Below are 23,994 nucleotides of genomic sequence, written 5' to 3'. Positions count from 1 at the left end.
CACCTCCACACACATCATCTATTGCATCCGCTGCACCCGATGTGGCCTCCTCTATATTGGGGAGACAGGCCGCCTACTTGCGGAACGGTTCAGAGAACACCTCTGGGACACCCAGACCAACCAACCCAACCACCCCGTGGCTCAACACTTCAACTCTCCCTCCCACTCCACCAAGGATATGCAGGTCCTTGGACTCCTCCATCGCCAGACCATAGCAACATGACGGCTGGAGGAAGAGCGCCTCATCTTCCGCCTAGGAACCCTCCAACCACAAGGGATGAACTCAGACTTTTCCAGTTTCCTCATTTCCCCTCCCCCCACCTTGTCTCAGTCCCAACCCTCGAACTCAGCACCACCTTCCTAACCTGCAACCTTCTTCCTGACCTCTCCGCCCCCACCCCCACTTCGGCCTATCACCCTCACCTTATCACCCTCACCCTTCCACCTATCGCATTTCCAATGCTCCTCCCCCAAGTCCCTTCTCCCTAACTTTTATCTTAGCCTGCTTGGCGCACTTACCTCATTCCTAAAGAAGGGCTCATGCCCGAAACGTCGATTCTCCTGCTCCTTGGATGCTGCCTGACCTGTTGCGCTTTTCCAGCAACACATTTTCAGCTTTGATCTGGTGATAGTTGACCTGGAAGCAGTACCAACAACAAGTGATTTAAGATACAGAAATCATATGGCCGGAAAACACAGAAGAGTCACATGTAATGAAGCTGCAGACTAAAGCCAACCTGCCACAGCAGTCACAAACAGAGAGAAGATCGAACCAGAAAGAGGAATTCTCAGAATCCTCGTGAGAAAAATTAAATCTTTGTCAGGTTGAGGTCAATTTTTTTTACTGTGGAGAAGAAGATGTGAGCTGAATGAACTGAATGACAAGGCCTAAAACTTGGAAAGCTGTGTATATCTTCATGCTCATGTTGCAGAGCCAGTTGCCCATATGGTCCTGGGACACATTTTAAAGAAGGTCTCTTTTGGTAAAAGGTGGTTCCCCCTGGGAGAGATCAGTGCAATTAGGGAATAGTCAGATGCTCCACGCTAAGTGAGTCCTCTCGCCTCCTTCAGTGTTCAGTGCTCAGTCTGTGTGCACTTTTATCCCTGTGCCTGTGGTGAACAACATAATCAGTATATTCCCAACTAAGGCCGGGGCTGACAGTGGCAGCAGCGGTAAAGCTCCTCCTGCCATCAGAGGTGGCAGCAGCAATGGGAGTGGCAATGGCAGTTACATCTCAGAGGAGGGTTGCTGGCATAAGACTCTTGATGAGCGGCGGCCTGGCCTGCCAGCAGAGCTAGGGTCTTCTGGTTTCAGAAGACACAGAGCAGGGACTCCCATGATTGGAGAGGCAGTAATGGCAGCATGGTATACCAGGAGTGGAGTCTCTTGGCACGATCGAGGTATCAGCAGAGCCAGAGACGCCTGGTTATCGATGAGGCAGCAGCGGCAGCTCCTGGTTGTGATAGGTTTGGAGCCAGAGATTCCTGGTTATTGGCGAGGTAGGGGTGGCTTCAGAGCTGAGGCCTCCTGGTTATGGAGTGAACGTGGGTTTAGCAATTGGCATGGCATCAGTGATGGTGAAGAGGTGGGCTCATTAGCAAAGGGATGGTGGCCAAAGATTGGCAACCCCTACACTGGTGGGTCCAACACAGGCAGCAGCAAGGAGGTGGAGGAGGAGTGAAGGCATAGGTGTCATTGGTGACCCGACTCAGGACTCATGGTGGAAGTGGCTGAACGAAGATAGACTCTCTTTCAGTTATGTCTTTTTATTATTTTTATTCTTAAACTATTAAAAATTGTACCAGAATGTGGCAACATTTGAAGCTGTTCACTATATTTTGCTGTTATTCACAGTAAAATGCAAGTGACAATAAATCATTCAAATTCATCTTGTGGACTCTAAAGAGTATTGTCCTTTCTCATAAGTGGCCAAGCTATTAATTTAGCTAATATATAAACAAAAAGCACATAATGACTTGTGTGTAGGTTTTAGCACAATGCCCAAAACACACATTGTACTTATTGTCTTAATGTAACTTGAATTCCTACATTTCTAATGGGTTAAGTCAATTAAATCATGACATAATTCTAGCACAGCCATGTGGCAAAGAAGGAGATTTTCTGTTCTGTTTCTCTCCATTTGAATCCCAAATGTTTGCATATGATTTTCTCCCTGATAGGTATGTTGGTTTCAACTTTAAATTTAATCTTTCTATTTAAGATTTTCTCTTTTGATATCAAATATCAACGTACCAGTTTCCTTTTGGATTTCCAACTTGTTCTAATTGGCCTCCAATTTCTCTGAGCCCTCTCTTGTTTCATTTGACCAGACATTTACTCCTCCTCATGGGCTTAATTCATTCATAATGTCTTTGGAGAGAATTCTATATGGTGATCATGTGGTAAGAGCAGCTTTCTTCTTTAAAATTGAGGGTATCTTTCAAAGAGAGACTGCACAAAATAATTGGTGCAATGTAAGTTCTTGCCACCTAGGCAGGCAGATAGTTTAGTTTATTCTTTTAAGGGATTTGAATGTCACTAACACTTGTTGCCTATCCTTTGCTGTCTTTGACAAGGTAGTGGTGACTTCTTAAATCATAGAAGTCCATCTGTGTCGGTACGTGCACTCTGTTGTTAGGTTTTTGAATCAATTGTAGTGAAGGAACAGTGATAGTTCTGAGTAGTTTGAGTTCTGAGGAAGGGTCACTTGACCTGAAATGTTAACTCTGATTTCTCTCCACAGATGCTGCCAGCATTGCTGGCAGACCTGCTAAGCTTTGCGAGCAGTTTCTGTTTTGCTTCTGTTTTGAAAGCATATTGGAATTAAAATTTATTATAATTCATAGATGATCCAGGGTTTATGATCTTTAATTGCTACAACTCCCACCATCATACTTGTCGTACAATCTTTTGACACTAACCCCTTCCACTGTCTGTCACCCCCAAGACGTTTTAGAGCTACCATCTGTCTCCCTATGACAGATATGCCCTTTTCCCCTTTGATTGCTGCCATCCTACCTCAATTATCAATGTCTGCTTTTCAGTTGTTGAGCAAAGTTCCTCATAGAAGAAAAAGCATCTACTCAATTTAAACTGAACAAAGAGACTACCTTGATTGCTGCATGTCATGTTTCTGAGGCACACATTTCTCAGCTGCTGATTACTTAATTGGAAAGGTACCCCTAATTACATTGAGGTTGCTTTCTCATGAGCATGCCTTACATGCAAATATATTAAAAGTGGGTTCCTGATGCTTGCTTTTGACAAATTTGAGCCTCATCAGTCCATTACCAATTGAGTTCCATAGTTTCACCTGCATTGATATCATGAGCAGTTTCTGGGATCCTTAGATAGACAAGTACTGGACACCATACTGGAGCAATCTGGTGAACAGGTATTCATTATTTACATTGTACAGAGGCATAGTTCAACAGGATGCCACTAGAAACATCTTCTCTTGGTCACAATACCATATGATCTAACATCAGCTGAAATCACTGATTATGTATCTGAAACTTAGCATATAGTTCTTCATAACATATAGCATTTCATCAAGGATTTGACTTTTGGCCTCCTGTATAATTAAACACCCGACCTGCCTCATTTTCCTGAGTTGCACAAGATTTTTTCTTTTGTCTGTGCTCTATCCTCCGAAACCTGCTTGAACACCAAGATCCATTTGCAGGTGAACGAACAGAAAGTTATTCCATTTGGGAAGAACCCTGCTTTTTTCACAAATTTTCAATGTGTTCTGAATTGACAAACAGAAAACATTTACTGACCCAACCAGTGTTTTCCCTTTTGCTTCTTAGTTGGTTATTGCCATTTCAACATCAGGTCGCATGGACATTTCTTGAAACCTAATGGTAGATTTAGATTTGGATTTAGATTTAGACATAATGATGTCATCATCAGGAAATTCTCATTCAATAATCTCATAGCTCACTTTGGTTTCAAAGAGACATTACACAAAATAAAACTTTCTAACATATTAGTCACCATGCTTTCTGGAAAAGTATTTGCAGTGGGTTCTAAGGAAGATCAATATATCAAGTACTGCACTATTTTCTGAACAATACTTTATAGATGCTGTTATTTTATTTAACACCAGATCAAAATCTTCAATTACAAAGTCTGAATGTCACTGCAGAATGTATTATTTCAGAATATGCATCATCATTATCGCAAAGTATCTTTTTTCAATTATTTCCTGAGCCAAAGCAATTATTGAACGTTTGAAATTGTTGAATGTTTCTCTGCCGTCAGAAGGAAAGCTCTGGAGCTTGAAGGTTAGATGGGGAAGAAGTGGGTACATTCATTTCAACGAGAGTAGGCTTAAATTTAAAGTTACACATGCTATTCCTACAGCAAATGTAAATTGATTATAACATTGAAAAGTAAAGGACAGAGACCTATATCTAATAAAGGATAATTGGCCTCTGAACAACACAAGACTATGGAAAATTCTGTAAGATCCAGGCCAATAAATTAATTGGTATAATTTATATAGATCACAAAGGAAAATGAAAATCTTACACACTTCAAACAATTAAAGTGCGAGAGAGAATGAGGCTAATTATTGTAGGCAATTTTAATTGCTCCTAAATTCCTGATAATAATAAAACCATTTTTATATTTTTAAAACCACTTTTTTAATGAGGCTGATGCTGAACTATTCTTTGACACCATATGTAATAAAGACAATAATTAATCAGGTTTTCGATGTATCTGAGAAACGTTCACATGTGAAGGTTTTGGAAGAATGACTGAGGCCATTCAGTTGTGATAGTTATGGGGAACAGATAGTTACATATGTAAACATTTCCATAATTCTGACGAACAGTAACAGAATTTGACATAAAGGAGCCTTAATTATAAAGTGGTAAAATAATGGAATCTGGTCTCCAAATGCCAAAATATATTTCTGAATATCACTAAATAGAAATAGTCATCATAAACTATAGCCCCACAACAGGTAGGGAAGGTAACATCCTTCCCTAAAGGGCATTAGTCACAGAAATAGATTTTTGTGACAACTGATGACCTTTTACTGAGATTAGCTCTTGATTCCAAATTAGCAACTGAATTGGAACCCTTGTCCTAGAGCATTAGCCTTGGCATCTGGATTGCTAGTCAGTGAAGCTACCATTATGTCACCATCTCCATAATAGGAAGATCAACATAAGAAATAGGAGTGGATTTAGGCCTTTTGGTCCATTGAGTCTGTTTCATCATTTGATCATGGCTGATATGTTTCTCAACCCAAATCTCCTGCCTTCTTCCCATTTTATGGTGCTCACACTGCTATATATTCAGTATGAATGATTGCTGTAAACTGTTCTTAATCACGAGTAGAAATGGGATGTTGACACAGAAAAGTACTCTGGTTTTCAAAAGAGTAAATGTCTTTTTTTCACTGACTGAGGTAAAATCAAAATTGATTGTTGGGGAAAAATAACCTCTTATATTGAATATCCTTAAATTTAAATATTGGATTCAAATCTTGTGAGCTATATGTGACAATTACAAAACCTCTTAATGTGTGTTTATATTGTACAAGTATACTTCCTCAGGTGGTAGCTCAGTATAGTCATTCTTATATTAATATTGGTTCAGTTCACTTTCTGGGTGAGGTACTGACAGTGTGCTAGTTGTGCATGGAAAAAGATTAGTCTTGGGATGCTACAGCAGAGTTGAGTCATAAGTATCTTGCCTAAGTGTCACTTTCCAAGTCTGAGACCTCCATCATCCAGAAGGTTGGGATAGCAGATTCATAGAATTCCACAATATGTATGTTCCCCCCCAACTCCCACACATCCTGACTAAGAACAATAATGCTGCTTCTTCATTGTTACTGAATCAAGATCCTGGAACTCTCTTCCTAGCAACATTGTGGGTGTCCCCAGTAGTTTAAGATTACAACTCACCACAAACTTCTCCAGTGTAAGTAAATATCGGCAAGAAAACAGGCCTACTCAGCAATGACCAAATTGCAGAAAAAATATTTTTAAAGCATCTGAAGGCTCCCCCCAGTACCTGAGGGCCCACTTCTGCCAGTTAATATCCCATATCTTGAGGACACAGGTGGAAGATATGCAGACATGCAGCAAATGCAGGAAATTCAACTGCTTGAAAAAGTTGGGAAAAGCAGACTTTTTTTGGCTAATAGGCACATTCAGACTGCACTGATGCAGGTTATCTTTTGATAAGAACATCTGGAGCAATAATCCTCTGCAAGTGTTTCTACTCTTCAACCATTACTCTGTCATAGTCTCCCTGCTACATGATCGAAACCATTTCCAAACGTTATGATAAATGATGGCCCAATATTATTACTCTCCCTGATTCAAATTGTTTATTGGAGGTAGTGACTACCCACTTCTTTTCTGCCAGATTCTGCAAGGACATCTGCCTCAAACTGAAGTTTCTTTTTAAATATATTGACTGGGCATTTGCAATGCAATTGGCACTCGATCTATCAGTTGAAGTGGAACTTTGAGGAGAACTAGGGCAAAATCATGATTTTTTTTAGTAACGTTAGTAATCCCAATCTCAGGAAGTTGAGAGAAATATGATTCTAAATAAAGTACAAAGGACAGATTCATGATTCTGAACTTATGAACAGAAGTAACTATTTGCTGTAAAAATTTGAAACACCTCAGGGATATAGGTGAAGATTTAAAAAGAATATTTGTCATGAAAAATTGTTTTTATTGAAACGTTTTCAATTTGATACAAGACTAGTATGTAATTCGAAAAAGAAACCAATCGATAACAACTCTACACATAAGCTGCCCTGAAAAAAAATCATCAGGTTAGGATTTATGAAATATTATATATTCTAGTCTGTTTATATTCCCAGCTGGTGCTGATGGGAGAAAAAGTTTTAAAAATCAAATTCTGTATAGCATTGAACCACAATGTACAGATGTAGAGCATTAGTCAGGGATTGTTTAACAATTGTTAAAATCAGATTCTTTGATTTTCTCCAAGCATGCTGTCCCAATTACAATGACCATTATGTTTCTGTCATTTCTGTTGCTAACAACCAGAGGTGAAATCTGAGAAATCACCTTGTCTAAAGAGTTCTGTAAGGTAATATTTTGAAAGTATTAATGCTGGACATTGTACTTGGTTCTTCTCAATCTGATGTCGATGATGATCTGAGAATGGAGAGTTTAGCATGAACCCAGTGGAGTCAGAAGGGCCATTTCCATCTCCTGATCTTCTTTGTAATTGTGCTTGACTTATCAATTGTGTCTGTTGCTATCACACAATAAACTAATCCTTATCAAGTGCTTCTTGTTATTAAGACTCAATAATTGTTTATCCTCTACTATTGCTTATTAAAAATGTCCTTCGACTCAACACAGAAATGAGTATTGGTGGTTGAATCCTACAAGCTCTTAGTAGTTTTTACAGTAACATAGTGATCAGTGGTAGGGGTCATTGCATAAATACTTCAAAGTAACAACTTTAGAAAAATGTCTATTTGACAGGGTTGGGGGAGGGAGAATGTCAGAGTAAGGGGAATTTGCCATTTTAAGTACAATTCCACTTTATGAAGACTCAGTTCAGCTGCCAGTACTTCAATTGGGTATCAGTCAACTGATGAGGAGATATGTACTTCTGAAGGACTTTTGCAGAAAAAGTGTTGGTAATGGGCGTTCACGGTGAGACAAGAAGCGTTCAATTATGTAAAGTGAAGTTACAGTGTCCAGTGAAGAGTGGAGAAGTCATGATAGGAGGACTGGGCAAACTCTCAGCTCCAGGAATACAATTTGTCCTTGCTAATGATATAGTTGGTTCACAGGTAGGAGTGCTGCTTACTGTGGCTGAAAAGCCAGTCAGACAATTGCAGGACACTTACCTAGGATTTTTCCTGACTATGTGGTAACAAGGTCCCAAAGTCACCAGTTGAAACAGGAGATTTCAAAGAGTACAGATATGAAAATTGAAGTGGAATTAGCAGAGATCCTGTTTGATCAAATAGTTGAAAAAAATTAGGAGCAAACATCTTTAGCTCAGATAAATTAACTGAGCTATAGCAGAACGATGAAAATTTAGAGTGATTGTATCAAAAGGCAGACACAAAAAATGATTCGAATGTATCCCTGAATGTTATTATCTTAAAAATGATGTCCTAATGTGGAAGTGGAGACCATCACATATTCAGACAGATGAGAAATGGGCAGACATTCATCAAGTCGTATCTCTAGCGGGTTACAGAAAGGAAGTATTGCAAGTGGCACATGTGCTAGCTCTAGGGGGTCATTGAGGAGTGAAGAAAACTGAAGCTAAAATACAAAAACATTTTTGCTGGCCTTGACTGCACAAGGATGCTGCCTGACCTGCTGTGCTTTTCCAGCACCACTCTAATCTAGACTGTAGTTGAATTTTGCCAGACATGTCGTACATGTCAGGTAATTGGAAAACCACAGGCAGTAATAAAACCTGTACCTTTAATACCTGTTCCTGCAATTGATGAACTTTTTACAAGAGCTTAATTGATTGCATAGGACTCCTACCTAAAACAAAAAGTGTGAATCAGTATTTATTAACAGTAATGGATGTGTCCATTAGATTCACAGAGGCCATTCCATTATGCAATATCTTAGCTAAAAGGATTGTCAAGGAATTACTCACTTAGTTTTTCACTTAATACGGACTACCCTCAGACATACATTCAGATCAAGGGTCAAACTTCACATCAAAATTATTCAAGGAAGTTTTGGACAGTTTAGGAATAAAACAATTCAAATCTACTGTGTACTATCCAGAATCGCTGGGAGCCCTGGAAAGGTGGCATTCGACATTAAAGACCATGTTGAGGGCTTATAGTCAGGACTATCCAGAAGATTGTGATGAGGGAATTCCATTTGTGCTTTTTGCGATCTGAGATACACCAAATGCATCGACCAAATTTAGTCCATTTGAATTAGATTTTGGGCATGAAGTGAGAGGAATGCTAAAATTGATTGAGAAATTAGGAAGTTAGAATTCAGAGACCACATATTTGGACTTTGTGCTAAATTTTAGGGAACGATTAAATAGAGCAGGAGAGTTAGCTAGAGAGCATTTAAAAGTATCACAGTATACAATGAAACACTAAGCAGACAAGAAATCAAAAACTCACAATTTTGCTATCGGGGATTTGGTGTTAGTGTTACTTCCCGTGATTGGTAATCCTTTTAAAGGCAAGGTATAATGGACCTCATCAGGTCAAAAGGAAATTGAGTGAGGTGAGCTATTTGATAAGGACTCCAAACAGAAAGAAATTTCAGAGTGTATTATGTGAATACACTCAAAAGATATTTTGACAGGGAAGGAAATCAAGAGGAGAAGGTGTTAATGATTACAATGCAGAAGGAAAAGCCAAGTTCAGTGGATTCTGAACTGGATGTTCCTCAAATTAAATTGGACAATGAGGAAGTTTTCAAAAATTGGAATAAATTATTGAGTTACCTTCCAGAAGAAAATTGAAATGACCTGAAAGAGTTATTACTATCACATGGGAAGTAGTAATCTAATAAACTGGGAAGTAGTAATCTAATTACGCGTGATGTAGATATAGGGAATGCTGTTCCGATTAAGCAACATCCTTATAGGCCTAACCTCTAAGGTTGGCACAGATTCAAAAGGAGATTGAATACATGCTCCAAGACGACATAATCGAAATGATTTACAATGACTGGAGCTCACCTATAGTAATGGTGCCAAAACCGGATGGTACCCAATGGTTATGTGTGGATGATCGCAAAGTCAATGCAATTACAAAGACTGATTCATATCTGATTCTATGTTTGAAAGACTGTGTTGAATAGGTCAGATGAGCAACTTACATTTCTAAGTTGGACTTGCTCAGAAAGAGCGAAGGTACCTTTTGACAGAAATAGTGAAGACAATTTCGGCTCTTGTAACACTGAATGGACTGTATCAATTTAATGTTATGTCATTTGATATGAAAAATGCGGCAGCAACATTTCAGAGACTAACCAATAAGGTCATTGCCAGATTACCCAATTGTGACATATATATAGGTGATTTTCAGTCACACGTGAAAGGAACATTTGCAACATTTATCAGACTTGTTTGATCAACTTTGGAAGGCAGGCTTGGTGATAAAGTTAGCTAAAAGTGAATTTGCCAAAGCCCAAGTCACCTTCCTATTGTTGGACATGGACAAATGGCCCCATGGAATGCAAAAACAAAGGTAACTGGGGAGTTTCCCAAACTATCAACAAAAAGAGCAGTACTACAATTCCTGGCATTGAGTGGATTTTATCAAAAGTTCGTACCATATTTTAGTAGTGCGGCTGCTCCACACACTGAATTGCTAAAGAAAAGCAAGACGTTTCAGTGGATAGCAGACTGTCAGAAGGCATTTGACAACCTGAAAGCTATGTTAACCACTGCCCCAGTATTAGCTGTACCTTTTTATGCAAGACCATTCAGAGTGGCTATCGATGCGAGTGATCTGGGTGTCGGTGCTGTGGTCTTGCAGGAAGATAGCGAGAAGTTAGAAACACCTATTGGGTTTTTCTCCAGGAAATTGAACATTATTCAGCAGAAATATTTGACAGTTGAGAAGGTGACTTTGAGCTTGGTGTTGGCGTTACAACATTTCGAGTAACGTGTCTGGGACAATCATAGACACTGATCATTACCCATTGAGGTTTGTGGAAAAATTTACGGACAAAAATGCCAGACTGTTTAGATGGAGCTACTTGTTTCAGCTATTCAATTTGAAAATTGTGCACGTGGCAGGTCGAGAAAACATGAGTGACAATGCATTGTTGAGACTTGAACGAGGAACAGAGGCATTTGGTGGTAGGAGTAAAATGGACTGAAACAAATTGTAGTTCTACATGTTTGGATGATTATTGTCAATGTAATATATGTCTGTTGTAGAATACTAACAATTTAGGTTAAAGCCATCTTTGGGTGTTGATGGTTCATTTTTATTTTTCAGGGTGGAGGCAAGTGTGATGCTGCTGCTCCTTTGAATAAGGTTATGTTGTCCTTGGTATTTTTTAAAGAGAGGTTGTAAAAAAACATAGGTTCCAAAAAGTTTAGGTTTCAATGGGTTTTAGGGCCAATTTGATTATAACTAACAGATACTGCCTCGAGCATAAGGCTTTCAAGTTTTCCTTTAAAAAGTATAATAAAAGGGAAATGACCAGTTCTCCTGGCTCAGTTTTTCTCTGGTTTGATTTGGTTTTAGCGTCTGGCTGTTCACTGAAAGGAGTTCAGAGAGTTTTGAAGCTATTGGACCCAAAGAGGCAGGTCCATGCTTGTACTGTCTCTCTGACTTCTCCCCTGTAAGACTCTGTGTTTGATTTTACCTTTTGTACCAAGGATCTTTAGGGGGATTTTTGTAAGTATTTGGAACAGCATCATTAAGTTGGTATGATTCCTTGGAGGTTCAAATGGTTAAAGCTATTCTGTACTCTCTTCTCTGTTGTTTGTATTTCATTTTGTAATCTTGTAAATAAATTCTGTTTGTTTAAAACTAAGTGGCTTCACCAACTGCATCCCTCTGGGAATATCCGCGTTACACCTCCTTTAAACAACTAGCAAAGTTAGGGCCTGGTCCATTTTCCTGAAATGATTTGAGGGGGTCTGGCCTGCTCCATAACACAGGGGATACTGGAAGATACCTTTCCCCTTGGCGGAGAGACCAATGACAGAGGTGAGAGGGATATTTTCATCAAGGAGGTGGGAATCTGAAACTCACTATCTATAAAGATTATAAAGGCAGACACCACCAAACATTTAGGAAGCATTTAAAGGTGCACTTGTAATACAAAGGGCCGGAAAATGACATTAGAATAGTTAAGTGGTTGTTTTTGACCAATGCAAATCCAAAAGGCCAAAAGGCCTTTTCCTGTGCTGTAAACCTCTGTCTGTATCACTACATGATCTTTCAAAAAGATAGCTAACTGAAGTTTTTTGCGTTGTAACTAATTATTGATCCAATGAGGAAATTGGTTAAGCCATCAGAGATAGAGTACAATACATATCTGTTTCTATCTCACTCTGTCTTCATGTCCCATGTCCTAAGAATGCATTGACAACCTTAGATGTCAAATCTATTTGATTTGCGAAGGTCCATGGTTATACTCAGCAGAGTATGTAGTACTGCCATTGCTTTTTGAAGGATGGCTGACCAGGATACTTTCCCACCATCGGACATATGGGAAGGATTTGCAGATTGACAGTCAACCTGTTTGGTCATATTACCGAAGCACCTTTCATGGCCATCAAATTCTGGAATCAACCTCAAAGCTCATGGCTCAGACACAGGACACAGAAACAGACACAGACACAGACACAGCCCATTGCAAATCAACACACCCCTCCTTAGAGTAGTTGCTATAATTGGCAAAATGGGACGTGGGGTGTCCTGCAAGATCCATGTTGGGTCTTCACCTTTTCATTGTATTTATGAGTGACTAATGGTGAGATAGAAAGTTATATATCCTGGTTTGTCAAATTACATAAAAATAGGCAGTATTATAGTAAGTGTAGATGGAAGAATTAAATTACAAAGAGATATTAAATGATGAATTGAATTGGCTAATTTGAGCCAAATTGATTTCAGTGTAAGGAAATGTGAGATCATTCACCTTTTTTAACCCAAAAAGGATCGAATAGACTACTGTCTAAATTGTGAAAAGCTGGAAGCAGAGGCTTTCAGAAATAAAAGTTAATTTGAAATGTTTAGAGGTGACTTAATTGAGGTTTTCAAGGTATGATGGAAACTGATAAGGTAGTTAGAGACAACCAATTGCTGCTGGTTGAGGAAGCTAACATGAAAGATTTGAACCAGCCTTGCAGAAGTGAAATGAGGAAAAGCTCTATAGAATTGGAATTCTCTTCTTCAAATGACGATTCATATGAGGTCAATTCTTATTTCTTAATTTAGAATTGATAAGTTTTCATTAAACAAGTGCATTTAAAAATGTGGGACAAATATATTAGAGTTAATGTGATGAGTTAAATTGCAGGAGAAAGTGAGGACTGCAGATACTGGAGATCAGAGCTGAAAAATGTGTTGCTGGAAAAGCGCAGCGGGTCAGGCAGCATCCAAGGAGCAGGAGAATTGACATTTCGGGCATAAGCCCAATTTCACTGAATACTGCAATAGTCATTTGGGCTCATTAACTTACTCCTGTTCTATGTTTATGTTTCCTATGCTCCTTTGTTACTACTTGGATTTGAAGCAATTTCAATAAGTAACTAATAGTTACTTGTAGGATCAAAATTCTCCACATCTCTTTCCCACCTCCAGTTTTCTTTGACTGCCTGCCAATGAATAACTGGCTGGATCTTTGAACTTCATGGTTAATAACAATTGGGATGGAACCATGAACTAATGTACTTACTATAGCCTCTGTGGAATCATTAAGATATTCATTTTTAGTGAATCCAAATCTTCAAAATCAATTTTCTGAATTTAAGGTGCTTAGACGGCCACTCAATCTATACAAGAGCTATGTCTCATTTAGTCATAGTCATAGAGATGTACAGCATGGAAACACACCCTTCAGTCCAACCCGTCCATGCCAACAAGATATCCCAACCCAATCTAGTCCCACCTGCCAGCACCCAGCCCATATCCCTCCAAACCCTTCCTATTCATATATCCATCCAAATACCTCTTAAATTTTGCTATTATACCAGCCTCCACCACTTCCTCTGGCAGCTCATTCCATAAACGTACCACCCTCTGTTTGAAAAGGTTGACCCTTAGGTCTTTTTTATATCTTTCCCCACTCACCCTAAACCTATGCCCTCTAGTTCTGGACTCCCTGACCCCAGGGAAAAAACTTTGTCTATTTATCCTTTCCATGCCCCTCATAATTTTGCAAACCTCTACAAGGTCACCCCTCAGCCTCCGACGCTCCAGGGAAAAAAGCCCCAGCCTGTTCAGCCGCTCCCTGTAGCGCAGATCCTCCAACCCTTGCAACATCCTTGTAAATCAATTACATGCAGCATGTCAGTGTCTTTCCAAAATTGCTTTCACAGTTTGTATTCAGGCACTAGCAATGGACTTGGTTGCACAGGGGCCTTGGTTTGTCCAGAATCTGTTTAGCAAGGATCACTCTCATTGTGATACTTTAACACCAGCCATAAGATAGGTGGGGTTTGTCACAAGGAACTTACTTACGATTCCATGTTCCATGATCCATAAGATGTCTGTAGGAAATTGCTCCATATGGGGATCTGAGATGAAAGACAGGCATTAGATGGTTTGAACAGATCATTGTGGAGTAGAAAGTGTAGCATAGATAGTTATGCCAACTAGTAGATTTGTATTAATTGGTAGATGTGTGGATGTGGTATTTGGGAAGACAGAATGATTGGAAGAGGTGTTCAGTGGAGGCTTCCAATTATAATGGACATTGTTGTATTCAATCGATGTCCACAATCTGTGCTGAGCTGTGCCAGACTAGTGGACAATACTCTGCTGTGGAGAATATTAGAGCAAGTATTGAGATTTGGAATGTTGTGACAGCAGTAGCCCATATAGGTCAGATAACGTTGGCTAATAGGTTGTTTCTGCCTTTGACCTTTGCTGTTTTCTTCAGATGTTTGTATCTCAAACTCATTCCAGAGTATATTGAATTGAGATCAATCTTTAGTTTCTCTTACCTATGTAATGCAAACTTTTTTTTGGCACTGGCTTTGTGCAGGTGAAGTACAGTGCAGATGAAGTACAGTGCATATGGTTTTGGAGGGACCATTTTTTTGCACCAGTTGTCAACTTTTTTTTAAGAATGACAATGCAGAAGGATAAACTTTGGATGGCATGTATCATGAGCATATGTAAATGGACAGGAAGAGTTCGTTGGCATGTCAATTGTAATATATTTGAATTGGTGCTCACACCTAGCTTCATGGTAATCTATTTTCTTGCCATAGAACATTATAGCGCAGTACAGGCCCTTTGGCCCTCGATGGTTTCACAGGTCAGTGCAACAATCTGAAGCTGATCCAACCTATTCAATTTTCATCCATATGTTTATCCAATGACTATTTAAATGCCCTAAATGTTGGCGAGTCTACTACAGCTGCAGGCAAGGCATTCCATGTCCTTACTACTCTCTGAGTAAAGAAACTACCTCTGACATCTGTCCTATATCTATCACCCTCCCAATTTAAAGCTATGTCACCTCGTGCTAGTTATCACCATCCAAGGAAAAAGGCTGTCACTATCCACCATATCTAACTCTCTGATTATTTTGTATGTCTCAACTAAGTCACTTCTCAACTTTCTTCTCGTTAATGAAAACAGCCTCAAGTCCCTCAGCCTTTCCTCATAAGACCTTCCCTGCATACCAGGAAACATCCCAGTAAATCTTCTCTGAACCCTTTCTGAAGCTTCCACCTCCTTCCTATAATTTGATGACCAGAACTGCACGCAATACTCCAAGTGCAGCCGCACCAGAGTTCTGTACAGCTGCAGCATGACATCATGGCTCCAAAATTCAATCCCTCTACTAACAAAAGCCAATGCACAACATGCATTCTTAACAATCCTATCAAACTGGGTGGCAACTTTCAGGGGATCTATGGACATGGACACCAAGATCTCTCTGCTTATCTACACTACCAAGAATCTGACTATTTAGCCCAGTACTCTTTATTCCTGTTGCTTTTTCCAAAGTGAATCACCTCACACTTTACACATTAAACTCCATTTACCATCTCTCTATGCACTCATCCAGGTCTTTTATAAAAATGACAAACAGCAGTGACCCCAAACAGATTATTGCAGTAAACCACTAGTAACTGAACTCCAGGATGAACATTTCCCATCAATTACCACCCTCCACCTTCTTTCAGCTAGCCAATTTCTGATCCAAACTGCTACATCACCCTCAATCCCATGCGTCTGTATTTTGTGCAATAGTCTACCATGTGGAACTTTATCAAACACCTTACTGAAATCCATATGCACCACATTAACCGCTTTATCCTTACCCACCTGTTTGGTCACCTTCTCAAAGAACTCTTAGGTTTGTGAGGCACGACCTACCCTTCACAAAATTGTGTTGACTATCCCTAATCAACTTATTCCTTTCTATTCGTTCATAACCTTCTCCATGTACTTCTCCTTTACCCAATGTTGACTCTGAAACATCCATTGCAACGGAGTTTTTGCCATATTCATGACACAAGTTTGAAGCATTTTGAACATCTTTAGGAGCAGGCCAACATGCCACATTATCAGAAGCGGCTGTGGGGTCCATTAGTAATATGCCTGTGATGACATGTAAATGCAATAATATTGACAGGCATCACATTGCCAGAATGTCACAGGGCAAATTTCCAGCAATGTCTCCATCTACAGCTGACAACTCCCACTGTAATCATTCTTGATTTCTCTTTGTTTTAGATGATGGCTGTTCCTTGTGATCATCTGAGCCAGCCATCGGATGTATGCTCTAGTGTGATTGAGGAGCCTGATTGCAGGTCTGTCTGAAGTGTATGATTTAGGTGGGACTGCATGTATTATCTAGCTTGTCTTTTGTCCTTAGCTGCCTGTAATGTTTGTTGTTCAAAGGAAGTAGTGCTATTTCTTGAAACACAAACAGAAATTGCTGGAGAAGTTCAGGTCTGGCAGCATCTGTGGAGAGAAAGCAGAGCTAACTTTAGGGTCCAGTGACACTTCTCCAGAACTGATTGTAGCTATGAAAAGGTATTTATGCTGAAGACAGGGACGTGGTTGTTACAGAACTGAGGTATCAAATTTGCAACAAAACCTTGTGTACAAAGCAGTACCTATTTCCACCTAATTGTTTATCCAAGACTTTTGTACCATGTTTATATTCCTTCTTAAAACACCTCTAGTTATATTGTTGTTCCTTTGTCACCGACTAACAGTTATCTTGACACAGATGAAATATGACTGACTTTTTTTTGACTCAAAATTGTGTTGTTAGAGGGCTCCGATTCCTATTTACAACTCAAGGCTATTGAATCGTCCTCTCGTTATCAACGCTACACCATAAACCTGGTCCTCTCCAATACCGGGTAAGCTGCTCAGAGCCTTTGGCTCCTTCCCATTGTAAAGCAACAATCCTATTGCAGGCGTGTTCGAAACACGCCAATGTTTGTCAAACCCTCATATTTGTAAGCACTTTTTCCTGGAGAGGGTCTCTTTAAAGTGCTGAATTCCAACTTCCTGTCGACGGGGCACAGGATGCACAAGCCATAAATATAATTCTCAGACTTCCCTTAGAGCTGGGGCGTGTTTGAGTTTGATCCCTTACAGTCGGGAAGCAGGAGTCAAGTGGAGACAAAGCTAACCAACTTGACAGCCTCCCGGTCTGAGAAAGCTGCACCTAACGCGAATACCCTTGTTGGGGAACTCTTAACATGCTTCGTTCAGTGTTCATTGCACTTTGGCTACAGAACTATTTACAAAATTCAGGGGTTCGGTCCCAGGTAACACCACCAAACTTTTGCAATGCTGGAATGTGTTACAGTTTGCATTTGGATAGACGTTCCTTTCCACACGCAAAGAAACTATGCGAGGACAAGAGGGGAATCCTGAGCACCATGGAAAGTCCAGGTGAAGCCGAGAACATTCGGCGGCTATTGGAAAATAACGTGCCAGCCAAAGCACAACTGTATCACCTGTGGATAGGACTCCACAGGAAGGTGAAACAGTGTTACTATCCTGACAAACCGCTCCGTGGATTCTACTGGGTTAATGGGAATGACCATTCCACTTACAGTCCCTGGATTGGGGAACCCGAGCGTACCTGCACACACGAGAGATGTGTGCAACTTCAGGCGGTTCTCCCAAACCAACTTCAATGGAAAACTTCCGCATGCAACAAAGAAAACGATGGTTTCATCTGCAAGTACCAAATGTGCGAGCATCTCAATTTTGAATTTGGAGAGGTGGTGTATCAAAAACCCCAGCAGAGTGGGAGTGAGTTCTGGCCCGCTGTACCCGCAGGTTCAGTGGCTATCATCGGCTGCCCCAACGGCAAGTCTGTCGTTTTGAAATGTGACCGCGAGAACGGGAAAATCAAATGGTCATCTTCCAGGAGCCAGGCATCTATGTGCAACAGCTGCTGGAATAAAACAAATGAAAGCTCGTGTCAAAATCGCTGTTTTCAGATCGCCGGAGACTACTTCTGTTACTGTAACAAGGATTTTTCCATGGACCCTCTACAAAGAAAATGCGTTCCAAATGGAAATGTGGAATCTGGCTTCAATGAATCGTCCAGGAACGGGTTCATAGGCACAGCAAGTGTAGCTGCCAATATCTCAGCTTTCCCTGCATCGACATTAGCCACTGAACCTCCAACAAGACCATTCCCTCAAACTGCTGAAAATGTAACAGTTACATTTCCCCCAACTTTCAGGGATGCAGAACAAGGAAAGCAGGAAGCGCATTCAAACGCGCCCTTTCTAATATATCAGGTCATCATCGGCGTCCTGGTTCTGGTGCTGCTGATCATGATTGTGGTAATAATTATTCGGGAACGGAGAAGAGGAGGCACCCACAAAGCAGCACCCAGCGAGGATGGCCTGGCGTTGAAAAGCACAGCTTCGGTTCCTCAGGTGAACGCCAAAGACTCGGTGGAAACTGTGAATGTTACAAACGAAAACCATTATGTTGAAACCACATCAGCGAGTGAAAATGAAGTTAACGTTCCCAAGGAAAACGGTGAAATAAGTCGTTAGCACATTGAGGAGCCACGAGGAGGCGCTCACTCTACAATTGCAATCTTGCACCAACGTATGTGTTAACTTACAGGAGGCGAATATAACTATCCTATAACTGGGGTAATGCATAATTTATCTGGTTTAACGTGAAGGAAGCGTGGATTTTTATAACGGTCTTTTAGAAGGCTACTGTGTATACTTTACTGAACAGGAAACACGAATAATGTCCCCAATAGATAGGTGATGCCCTTGTGTACCATTGACTGTACAATAAAGAATAACAAGTTAAACAGTTTGACTTTTGCCAAGTTGTTGCTGTGAGTTACTTAGCAACTTTAAGTAAATGATGCGATAGAAAAAATATCTAAGCAATTTGTGCAAGAAAAAAATATTGCAATGACTTAGAAATAAAAGACACATGATCATAGGGTTATTGACCATGCAAATATGCTAACAACCAAAGTCATTCACCAGGACGTGCAGTTAGTATTGTTGCAACTATCGAGACTGGGCTTATATTGACATTGATCGGATGAGTAAATGTCGTTTCCAGGAAACGTCAGTTTGGACGGATGCCATTAAAACGCTGCCGCTGTTTACAAAAGAATACAGCTGAAATCAATTGTGGCTTTGATTAAAATATTTTACTCTTAAAATACGAGCAATGTTTAACACAGACTTGATCTCTAATATGTTAAAAAGTTAAATAATACTCGGTTCAAATAATATAACGGACATGATCACCCCCCTATATGAAGTGACGCACTGAACAAAAGAGCTGAGTAGATATATGTCAATAGACAACATCCCAATATATTGTAGCCACTTGTAAACCAAGCATGTATTCTTTAAACTAATCTTTTCATACCGCGTAATTTCACTTCTCCTGTGAGTAAATACACTGACCCCATTTGCTCATTTCTCAACAAAGAAAAGCTATGGAATCTGTGGACTTTTGAGTTTTGATTTGAGTCAGTAGTATACCCAGTGCTGGAAAGGTTAACTGAGATGGTATTGAATACTCGGCTTCCGAACGATTTCACTGGGCCTTTTAAACATCAAATGTGGCTTTTAAAGATTGAGTGTTCAAAATGGCAGCTCCTGCCAATCAGAAACTCTAAAAGAGCTGAGAATGGGCCATCCACTTGGCTGAGTTCCAACAATAAAATTATATTGTCACGTTAGCCAACGTCAATTTACATTTTAAAATGCGCGTGTTTCTTTGTGATTGTCTAAGCGCTGTCCAGTAAGGCAGATCTATATCATCACTGTCAATAGAAAAGCCTCTTGAGTTCTGCAGATTGTACGTAAACATGATTTGTTCTTAGTTCAATAGACTTGCTGAGCTTTTCCAGCAACTTGTGTTTTTGTTTCTGATTCACAGCATCGGCAGTTCTTTCGGTTTTACCACCGTTGTTTGGCAATGTACAGATTAATGTCGAAAAGTTTGAAAGATACACCTCCGCCGTGAATAATACAACTTTAAAATTAGATTTTAAAAGGCATGAAGAGTAGCTAATTCGAAAAGAAAGGCCGCCTACAGTGTACGGACTGAATGGAGCTAAAACCTTCTATAAGTCACTTATCATTCCATTCCAAAGCTGAACACAACCACCCTCTAACGGTGTGATCATTCATTCACAATCAGCTTTGATTCTTGTACATCAAAACGATTTTCCCTCAAATTGGACTTGTCGAAAGACGCAATACAAATCCATTATATTTAAAGACGGTATATTCCAGAATTGCTGTAATAATAATACTTCATTTCTGAGCGGAAGCGAAGGATAATCCGGAAGTAGTAATCTGCTGTTTCTTTCAGTACCTGTGCAGTTAAAATCACAAACTGGCCCTCAGCAGCCAGTCACTTTTCAAACTCGCCCCAAGGTGATACTGCACTAACTTGTGCAGTTCAATGGGACCGGGGTGCGGTGGAGGCGAGGGGGGGTGGGGGGGTATTGGGATTTCAAACGGTTGCGAAATAGCCCAGGGCGACATCTTTTGGAGAAAGCGGAATCCTTGTCCACAAAACCACCTTGGATCCCACTTGCCATTTTCCCAGGAGCATTCCAGCGGCTTTCCGGCGCGACGATATTTCAGTTTGAATTGAGATACTAACAGAGATTGCTGACGGATAGGAAGGGAAACGGCGCATACATCGAGGCCTTGATAAAACAGCAAATGTCAGTGCTCACGCTTTCACAGCTTCAAACAACAGAAGAGAACAATTCAGCAAACAGCAGCAGAAAGCTGTTGAACAACTTTAGCCAGACTGTCACAGGGAGTGGTTTCTCCGGAGTTAATGGGATTGTTTTGGTTTGCCGTACAACTGCCTTCCTTGTGCTGACTCACAGGGTGGTGGTCCGGGAGGCACAGGTACCATTGCGGTACATGCTATTGGATTCCAACGGGTCCTGTTGAAAGTCTTCCACACTGTACGCTCTGCTCTTGAGAGCTGTGGCATAGTAATCTATGGGCTCCTCTGCAACACTGTCCATCCAGCGCAGGCACAAGATCCTCTGGAACGATCTCTTGAAGTTGTCCGACAGGAAGCCGTAGAGGATGGGGTTGGCGCAACTGTTGGCGTAGCCCAGGATGACGGCGAGCTGACTGACGGTGGGCTCCTGCTGGTCCACAAAGACGTTGACCAGCTGCACAATGTAAAAGGGCATCCAGCACATCACAAACACCGTCACCACCATCATCACCATCAAGGTGATTTTCCTCTCGGACTTTTTGCGCTGCTGCCAGCCTGCTTTCAGAGCCACCACTCTCAGCTTGACAATGATGAGGATGTAGCACAGGCAGATAGCCACCACCGGGATGAGGAAGCCCATTAAAAACGCGTAGACCACGAAGCCGGCTAGCCACCGCTTGGTAGGTTTCGGCATCTGTATATTGCAGGAAACCGAGCCATCCGAGTTGCTGGCTGTGCCTGCAAAGATAATGATGGGCACGATGACCATGATTGAGAGCAGCCAGACTGCCAGGTTGACCAGCTTGGCTATGGTGGGTCTTCTGTAACTGGCAGCTTTGATAGGGTGCACCACCGCAATGTACCTGTCCATACTGAGGACAGTCAGGCAGTAGATGCTGGTGAACATATTGATGGCATCCACGCTGAGGACCAGGCGACAGAGCAAAGAACCAAAAGGCCAGTGCCCGAGCAAGGTCGAGGTCACCAGGAAGGGCACGCTGAGCATAAGCAACTCATCGGCGATGGCCAAGTTCAAGATGTATATATTCGTGGCTGTCTTCATTTTGGCATATCTGAGGATCACATATATAACCAAGGAGTTCCCACAGAGTCCCACAAAACAGACCACTGAATAGATGAAGGAGATAAGGATGGCACTGCACTGGGTATCGCTTGAAGTCCCATTCCAAGTAAAATTGGCAGCATCCATGGCAGTATCTAGAATGGCCAGATGCCTGGCAGAATCATTGGGATACATCTTGCGAGGTGCTAACGTGAGCTTGCTCCTGGTCGGGTCGGTGCTCCGCCGGAGCGCACTGCCAAGCCGAGCCGCGCCCCCTGCAGCTCCCTTCGCTTTCCCTCTCCCCTCTGACTCCTTGGAGTCGGCAGGCGCGCCATCCACCAGCCTTCCCTCACAGACAAGCTGCCGAGGAATGATTTAAAAAACCCGAGAACGATGAAGAGGCAAACGTCAGGAGCGGGGAGCTGGAGACTGGCAGGGAGCCGGCTTGGGCTGGGCTCCGAGTCAGAAAGACAGCGGGGACAAAGCGGGGGACCTCACTGTCGGAGCGCAGGAGAAGGGGCACAACACACTTCCACTAACAGCTTTCCTCATACGATTCCACACCAAGGACATCTCTCCGACTTCCTCAGGCATTGGTGCAAACTCGGAATCACGTGTACGCTTTGTCACTTAATACATGCAGCACTCTGCCTCCAAATGTGTGTGTGTGTGTGTGTGGCTCGTGTGAAAGTTTAATCCAAGTATGGCAGGATTCCAGAATCCTAGCATCATTTAATTATAGAAGATAAACTTCAACGCTCTAATAATTCATCTTCACCGTACTATAATAATGCTATTTCAATTCGTGCAAATCGGTATAATATTTAAAATGTCTTGTGCACAGGTATTGCTAAATTAACTGATTTTTGCTTTTCTATTTTACTTCCTCGATGTGTTAAACCAGTGCGTCAACTCTTAGACGCCAAGTTCTGTTAATTAGTGTCAACACCACATTTTCTCAGCGCTTCTTTTCAAGGTAGACTGTGAAGTAGGAGCTGGAGACGACCATATGGCTCTGGGAGCCTGCTCCGCCCATTCATTATGAGAGTGGGTGGTCATCTCATTAAATAGCCCGTTCCTACTCTCCATTTTGTGTTAAGGAGGGGACTGACTCTGAGCTGTCTGGACCGCACAGTAGGTGTGTTATTAAAAATAAAAAAAATTTAAAAAGCCAGTTCCTACTTTTCTTTCATATCCTTTGATCCCTTTAGCCCCCAGTACTATAATCCAACTCCTGTTGAAATTGTACAATATTTTGGAAGCTACTGTTCTCCGAGGTAATGAATTCCACAGGCTCACCACTCTCTAGTTGAAGACATTTTACCTAATCTCAGTCGTAAATGATTTACCCCACACCCTTAAACTGTAACCACTGGTTCTGCAATCCCCCGCCATGGGGCGCATCCTCTTGCATCTACCCTGTGTAGTCCTATTTGAATTTTATAGGATTACTTTGATAGGTAAACAGAGCTTTTGAAAGAGGAAATTTGCAATGTGACTTTGTAACCCTCCTGCAAATTACTGGAGGACCAGTGATCTCAGTGTAATTCCATTCTGCAGAACAAATAGCAGTGTTTATGGGTGGTGTTTGCACAAATCTGATACCGTTTTAGTTTTCTGAATACAGTGCATGACATTTATTCAAGTTATATTTCAGCTAATTTAGCCTTCTGTTCAAATGCTTAAATCAGCTGATAGTACTGCTATTGTTTGTCTTCTCTTCATATTTATTGCATCACTGAACCATTAGCTGTTTGAGTTGTCAATCTATTGACAATTTAACTAATAAATTTAATTTTCTGTACATGATTATATGAGCAGAATTACTTTTATTTCACAAGATGCATTTGGACATTTCTAGAACTACAGTTAAAATATTTTAGTGTTCATTAGCACTGTTATTCACTTCCATTCTTAGTTTATTTCAATAAAAGGGTTTCAATAATTCAAAATCCTATACCTGCACTTTAGGAATTTTGCAATGAATTTCAACTATTTAACACTGGAAATTTTTACATAAAATGTATTCTAAGATTAAAA

At 40.9% G+C, this 23,994-nt stretch overlaps 3 protein-coding genes across 5 annotated transcripts in view; 2 read left to right on the top strand and 1 right to left on the bottom strand.

Moving 5' to 3' along the window:
- LOC122553687 (uncharacterized) overlaps positions 1-23,994 on the top strand; it is a 258,177-nt gene that overhangs the window by 130,959 nt on the left and 103,224 nt on the right. The gene's annotated exons all lie outside the window — the stretch shown is intronic.
- clec14a (C-type lectin domain containing 14A) lies at positions 17,261-18,989 on the top strand. The gene has a single exon (XM_043697858.2). The coding sequence runs from the start codon at positions 17,390-17,392 to the stop codon at positions 18,710-18,712; it is 1,323 nt and encodes a 440-aa protein (XP_043553793.2). The 5' UTR covers positions 17,261-17,389; the 3' UTR covers positions 18,713-18,989.
- On the bottom strand, positions 21,011-22,795 carry sstr1a (somatostatin receptor 1a). The gene has a single exon (XM_043697859.2). The coding sequence runs from the start codon at positions 22,147-22,149 to the stop codon at positions 21,043-21,045; it is 1,107 nt and encodes a 368-aa protein (XP_043553794.1). The 5' UTR covers positions 22,150-22,795; the 3' UTR covers positions 21,011-21,042.

Source organism: Chiloscyllium plagiosum, unplaced genomic scaffold (assembly GCF_037043375.1).
Source record: "Chiloscyllium plagiosum isolate Xiang-an unplaced genomic scaffold, Cpla_swu_hap1 HiC_scaffold_8, whole genome shotgun sequence".
NCBI lineage: Eukaryota > Metazoa > Chordata > Chondrichthyes > Orectolobiformes > Hemiscylliidae > Chiloscyllium > Chiloscyllium plagiosum.
This window is presented reverse-complemented; position numbering and strand designations above follow the sequence as displayed.

Coding starts and splice junctions, on each gene's coding strand:
- sstr1a (XM_043697859.2), bottom strand. CDS start 22,149: ATGTATCCCAATGATTCTGCCAGGCATCTGGCCATTCTAGATACTGCC.
- clec14a (XM_043697858.2), top strand. CDS start 17,390: ATGCTTCGTTCAGTGTTCATTGCACTTTGGCTACAGAACTATTTACAA.